The sequence below is a fragment of the Notothenia rossii genome (assembly GCF_949606895.1).
Source record: "Notothenia rossii genome assembly, chromosome: 4".
Taxonomy (NCBI): Eukaryota; Metazoa; Chordata; class Actinopteri; order Perciformes; family Nototheniidae; genus Notothenia; species Notothenia rossii.
In genome coordinates, this window is record NC_136902.1 from 88,757,398 (window position 1) to 88,764,512 (window position 7,115).

Here is a 7,115-nt window from a genome sequence, read left to right on the forward strand (position 1 = left end):
ATTTACATTTTTATTTTATTTAATTGTATATTTTATTTTTGGTCCACACTCCAATACTGTAGGCGGCGGTAATACACCTTCAAACAAAGAAGAACAGTTCTCGTTTACACAAGAATACAGTTCTGGTTATTCCCACACACCAATGAACGCAACATAAACATGGCGACCTCCATGGGCATGGTCTCCAGGGTTGGAGCAACTGCTCTGACAGCACTGAAGCCGATAACAAGGCACTGTTCCCGGCAGAGGATCAGGGTGTTTATCCGGTGCTCTCACGGAGCCCGGAGCAGTTTGTACGATCATTCCGTTAAAGGGTACAGCGACCTGCCGGAGCTGGACATGACGGAAGTGTGTGAGCAGACCGAGAAAGTCATAGCAAATGTGGAAAACAGGAAGGGAGAGCTCAGAGGAGAAGATGTCAGGAAGATAGTAAGTGTTTCTGTAGTTGTTAATTAAGATAACAAAATAATGTCTGGGGTTGACAGTTGGCTGGTTGGATGCTGAGAAGCCAAAACATAGACTTTAATTCAGTGGTGTAAAGTAACTTAAGTACATTTACTGTAAAAGCACTGTCCTTACTACAGTACAGTATGTCATTTGTTGCTACTTTGTACTTCTACTCCACTACAATTCAGAGGTAAATGGTGTACTTTTACTCCACTACATTTATTTAGTACCTTTAGTTGCTTTACATATTTTGGATGAATGATGTGGAATCTAATCAAGTGTTGAGTCAGACTTTATTCACAAGCTACCTTGCAGTATACAAAGTCATCCAAACTAGCTGCACCTTTACCAGCTTTGAGAACACTTTAATGATCAATCATTATAAAACATATCATATATATTATCCTGAAATGGACCAATCTGCAGGATGAGTACTTTTACTTTTGGTATTTTAAGTATATTTTGATGCCAATACTTGTACTACACAGAGTATTCCTACCCTCTGGTAATTCTACTTCTACTTCTACTAAAGCACAAGATCTGAGTACTTTGACCTTTTAAAATGTATACCTGCAGAGGTATAATGGGGTAATAGCTTTCTGTTGTCAAACTCTGAGTATAGTTTCTGCAAAGAGAGTCAAATTAAGTAAAAATAAGCAAAACAAATACATTCTTGAGTGGAGGGGGACTTTAAAATGCCCTCCCAATGTTCAAGTCAGATAAGAACATGTCATTTAAAGTATTCCTGTGACCTGACTATGCAATTCTGTAATACAAATGTAACCAGAAAACAGATTTAACACCTATAATAATAATAATAATAATATCCAGTTGTCATCACAGCTAAAGAAAGACAAGCAAACAAACATAACAGCTATAATAAGCAAAAAAAAGCATGGTTATGAAATGTGGAAAAATGTAACTTGAGTGCCACTGTTTTCCTGCTATTTCTATTAACTGTGTTTAAATGTGTGTACTGTGCAGGTGTGTGTGTGGCAGGAGCTGCAGGCGGTGAGGACGGAGATCTCTGGGCTGGAGCAGCAGAAGGTTCAGATCGGGGAGTCGGTCAAAGCACTGGTGGTCAGTTTGTTGATTGATTTGAACATAGAGACCTGATTCATGGATGTGATTTCATTTCACTTAAAGCAATTACAAGGAACTCAGATTATTGTGGTTATTTGTGGCGACCAGTATGGACAAAACACTGATTTCACAAGAAGTCTGACCCCTGGACAGGCATTACGAATAACTATTGAATAAGTTTGTAAGAAAATCAATCAACCAATCAAATGTTATTTACATAGCCCAACATCACAGATTACCCATTTGTCTCAGTGTGTGTGTACAGCATATAAAACCCTCCCAGGAAAAATCCAAAGAAATGCCACCATTACCAGGGAGTACATTTACAACATAGACCCAACCCAAATGCTAGAAAAGATAATATGAGTAAAACTACATTTATAACCGTGACATCATTCGTCTTTTCCTCACAGGCCAAGAGTGACAAGAAGAGTCTCAGCAAGGTAAGTTTTAGCATTTTTAACATTTAAAACGTTGTGCCCTGCTCCGTGGTAATGTGTAATAATTATTTTTGTCACACAGCTTCCAGAATTCAACCAGGCTCTGCAGAAAGGGAAAGAGACACGCAAGAGACTGAACCAGCTCTACCCCAAAGAGACAGAGCTGGGCCAGGAGCACTACGGACGAGCTCTGAGACTGCCCAACAGCTCACACCCCGATGTGGTGAGCGCACGCACGCACGCACGCACGCACGCACGCACGCACGCACGCACGCACGCACGCACACACACACACACACACACACACACACAACTAGCAATTATCATAGGCAGATAATGGGCGTGGACAATTTTGGAGGGGTTTTGGAGGTTATCGGGGATATTGAATTAATTACTGACATTATGGGGATCAAAAATGATAGTTTTAACCAGAGAGGGGCAATTTTTGTGCTCTCGGTGTGCTGATGTGATTCATTTTGGGTAGATTTTAAAGTTTTAGGGCAGTGTTTCTCAAACCTTTTCATACCAAGGACCGCTTAACCAATAAAAAAACACTTGCGGACCACCTAACTCCACAAATATCCAAAATCACATCGTTTTTCTAGAACAGATTACAAATCGCCTGAAAATGGCACAAACAAGTTGCAATACGTGTGATGAAGGTGTTGCGCTGGGCTATATCATGCAATCAAAAGTGAAACTTAAGCTCGTTCCATTGCCGAGATATTCCCGCGAGAGTGCGGAAAACTTAAATGTATTTATTTATATCAAATGTGAAATGTTACCAATATACTCACGGACCACTAGGGGGCGTTCACAGACCACCAGTGGTCCGTGGACCACACTTTGAGAAGCACTGGACTCAAAACTGCCATTCTTTATCCTTCAAAGGTCCGAAATAGATTCAGCATCCTAAATAACCTCCATAACCACTACAAAAGTGTCCAAATCGGCCATGCATTTCTTTATCTGTTATCTGCAGATGCTAAATGATGCAATTTATGCCAATTGCGCAAATAGCCCATTATATGTGAGTTAGCATCCGGCAGTTTCTATGTACTGAGGACCCGTACTGTACATTTCTAACATACAACTTTGGGGTACTCAACATACTTTGTCTTTTCCTCTTCCAGCCGGTTGGAGACGAGAGCCAGGCCAAGGTGGTGGAGCTGGTTGGAGAGAAACCAGGTGATTGATCAGGAGTGTCAGATCAATGATAATCATCCAAAGTGCTTTAGCTGTGTGTGATTTAGAAAACACTAATCTCATAATCTGCTCTCTATCTGCTGCAGAGTTTGACTTCCAGCCCAGAGGCCATGTGGAGCTGGGGGAGGAGCTGGGGCTCATCAGGCAGAGGTGAGGACCGCTCTCATATCTCCCACTTTATATTACACTTTCATGTGTGCACTACTCTTTTTGAAACTTAGGTCCATCTTTTTTAATAAAACTGAGGGAAAGAGGACGTTAGTTTCGTCTGTTGAATCAGCCTGCAAGTGAGAGCAAAGAAAGTAAAAATGTTGACATGCAATATGTATAAAAATGGTCCAATTGGTTTAATAATTTGTCTAATATTAAAGGAATGGTTTGATGGTTCTTATACACAGTCTATTACTTACAGTACACGCCGGTGAACTGGACCCCATTTTGGAGAAACAGACTTAAGTAACGGCACTAGCTGAACAATGTGCTGCTGTGGACAAAGAGCAGCAAAACGTATTCAAGCTACCTAAAAAATCTATATAAAACAAATAGTGTGCTATATTTAAAATATTTGTACAGCTTTTATCAGCCATCAGAAAGTGCTTTCCAACAGGGATCTTCTTTATCCATCCATGCTTTCTTCAAAGCCACCAGACTCTAACAAAAACAGTAGTTTTACCTTTCTGAACGCAGGAGTAATTCACGATATTGTTTGCCTTTTGTTTAAATGTATTTAATACTTTAAAACATCAAAATCACACGATAACACAGACTTACTAAGTGACCAAGGAAGCAGCCCAGCACCCATGTCATGTGTCCTCTAAGGAATAAAATACTGTTTTGGTCAATGGAGATATGACAAATATTGAATGCACTTATATTCATATAGTTTTTTTAGGTGGTTAAAATGTGTTTCACTGCTGCCTCCATCCACAGCAGAACATTGCTTAGCTTCCATAGTGGCACAAGTCAAAGTCAAAGTCAACTTTATTGTCAATCTTTCAGTGTGTGTGAGAGACAGAGAGATCGAAAAAAACGTTTCCCACAATCCCGAATACAAAAATACAAATATGTATACAATTAAAATATGTATATGCTATATATACACAATCAACAGACACATTTATACATATGCACACATTAAAGGTGGGTAGGTAATTCACTTTTTGTTATATTCCATGGAATGCTCTTAACATCCTGATAGCAATGAATAAATTAAATGCTTTGATAAAAAATACATTAAAAAAATATCATCTGTGGAAGCCGTGGCGCTGTAAAAAGCACGACCAATCATCTGAGCCGGCCCGGCTAAAGTAACTGGATGGCCTACCTGCCTGTCAGCCTTCCATCTGTGCACAAACTTATCTCGTGCCCTCATTGGTCATGTGTGTGTTGGAGGAGGGGCTCTGTAAGGAAGTCTGAAGGAAGGGGCAGATTGTTTTCGGCTGCGTGCTTTCAAATTCTAGCGCACTCGAACTGGTTTCTTCATTCTTACCTACCTTTAAGATAAAAACACAACAATCAATATATACAAAATAACAGTCACTTCTGTACACCCTTCTGCGTTTCAAAAATTGGGGTGAGCTGACCTCCATCTTCTGTAGTAATTCACTGATTATGGATGAACACGTCTTGTAAACACACTTAAAAAAATCCGAACTATTCTTTTTAAGCTAATTGATATAAACGGGGATCATTATGCTTTGTTCCTGCAGACATCTGGCTCACATCTCGGGCCACAGGTCGTACTACCTGAGGGGAGCGGGGGCCAGACTTCAGACCGCTCTGCAGAACTTCGCCCTCGACACCCTGCAGCGACGGGTGAGCATGTGTGAGAATATAAGATATCATTTCTAAATGTATGTTATTATTCTGTTTTGGAGAGCTAACGTTGAGTTTTCCCTCTGCCTCCTGCAGGGCTTCGTTCCCATGGTCGTGCCTGACATGCTGAAGGGGGCAGTGTTTGTGAGTCGCAGAGTTTCTATTGTTTTGTTTAATCTGAATGACTTCATGTACGAAACAACATGGCTCTCACGTACTTCACAATGAACCAACAGGATAGAGCAAGTGCATAATAAAGAGAAGAATAAACATATCAGACATTACTATTTACAATAAATAAGAATACTATAAAGTAAATGTATTAAATATTTACTTTATTGTTTCATTTCTTATAATTAGCTTCTAGGGCTTTTTAAAATAAAATAAAATCATGAAATACACAAAATGTAGAATTTGTAAACTTAGATTTGTGTATAAAAAATGTACAAAGAAGTATAGAGAGGCTAAGTCCCGCCCATTTACTTCCGCCCCATTGGACCTTATTTCGGAAAAATTATATATTGAAGTCAATGGAGAGAGAAAGATTATCTTTCGATCCCGTTTGAATTGTGCCACGAATTACACATATGATGTTTGTCAATTTAAAAGATAATTTCCATGTCAAAAAAGTCACAGTTTGTTGTAAAACTGTTGAAATATAAGACCATGAAAAATACGCAACTAGAAAGACTACAAATCCCAGAATCCCGGTCCCGCATGCTGGCTCTTAGGAACCGACTAACTCCCCTTGTGTGTATGCACAGCTCTCAACATGCCCAGACTTGGAGTGATTTTCACCTCTTTTAATACTTTCCGCCTCATTCTGAAAGAAAGAAGTGAAATGTGCCAACGTGACGGCCATCTTGGTGTGTGGTGCGAGATGGGAGGTGTAGTTCATTGAGCGGTTTCACACAAAACAAAGTGTTACATTTTTATTTTTTTTACTTGCAAAATTCATCATATGTGTAATTCGTGGCACAATACATACTGTCTCCGAAATAAGGTCCCATGGAGCTCCCCCGGAAAGGGAGGGACTTCGCCTCTCTATGATCGTAGCTGAACATTGTTTCTAACATCCCTGATATTGTGTTGACACGTTAACGCAATAAGATTTTTAATCCAAAAAAATGAGATTAGATTTAAATGCACATAAACAAATATGAGTAAATATTTTGCATCAAAAGTTCAGTTAAAGCCCTTTTAAGCCATCACATGTCCTACACTATGTAATTACTGTTGTGTTTTTTAATAATTGGTTCGTCCCCCTGCAGGAGGGCTGTGGGATGCCGCCCAAATCTCACCGCTCTCAGGTTTATTCTCTGGACCCGGAGCTATTCCCAGACCTGAACCTGGCCGGCACCGGAGAGGTCGGAGTGGCAGGTATTCATCACTAACGTTTATGTGTTAATGTGTTGCAGTCTCAACAAGGTTTTCACTTTTAACAATAACTAGAAGTCAGGTTCTTACGGTCATTAAAAACCTGGAAAAGTCATGGAAATTCAAAATGCTAATTTCAGGTCCTGGAAAAGTGATGGAAAACAATATTTTTCCCAAAGTTTTGGAAAATTAATGGAAATGTAACTAAAGTTGCATCAAATATAATTCATATTTTAGCTAATCGCCGAAATAGTAATACTATAATGATAATAAATACTGTATCGTATGAAATGTAAAATGGCATTTAGCTGACGAGGTGTTTTGCTGCTGAGAGATTCGAGTTGCTTTAGCGTGTAGAAGCTAGTAAGCCTACTATTTGATTTGTTTTAGATAGGCACAACATGTTTCATATGCAGGCCTTATTTTCCTGTTCCATGTTAAAATAAACAATTTTCAGTGGTACCGCTGAGAAAGAGTAATTTTTTGGTCATGGAAAATTAGGTAGGTCACGGAGAAGTCATTGAAAATCATTGGTAGTGGTGTGGCACAGTGGATAGAGCCTTGGTGTTGGGATCAGGGGGTCACAGGTTCAAACCCCACTGCAGTCAGCATGTTGTTGTGTCCCTGAGACAAGTACTTGAGGAGCAATAAGAAGTAAAGGTTCTGCTCTCAAAATCTTGCTTCATTATAAGTACAAAAGTATCATTAAATGAAACCTAAAGTACTCAACATGTGTAATATTCAGAA

General features: G+C 39.5%; 1 protein-coding gene across 1 annotated transcript in view; it reads left to right on the forward strand.

Annotated features, from left to right (window-relative positions):
* The first annotated feature begins 111 nt into the window (after positions 1-111).
* The window catches only part of sars2 (seryl-tRNA synthetase 2, mitochondrial), a 13,835-nt gene continuing 6,831 nt past the window's right edge, over positions 112-7,115 (forward strand). The window contains exons 1-9 of the mRNA XM_079676223.1: positions 112-429; positions 1,432-1,527; positions 1,944-1,973; positions 2,053-2,193; positions 3,104-3,158; positions 3,263-3,326; positions 4,886-4,991; positions 5,088-5,135; positions 6,263-6,371. Coding sequence (XP_079532349.1) covers positions 160-429; positions 1,432-1,527; positions 1,944-1,973; positions 2,053-2,193; positions 3,104-3,158; positions 3,263-3,326; positions 4,886-4,991; positions 5,088-5,135; positions 6,263-6,371 — 919 coding nt within the window. The 5' untranslated portion in view covers positions 112-159. The remainder of the gene's footprint in view (positions 430-1,431; positions 1,528-1,943; positions 1,974-2,052; positions 2,194-3,103; positions 3,159-3,262; positions 3,327-4,885; positions 4,992-5,087; positions 5,136-6,262; positions 6,372-7,115) is intronic.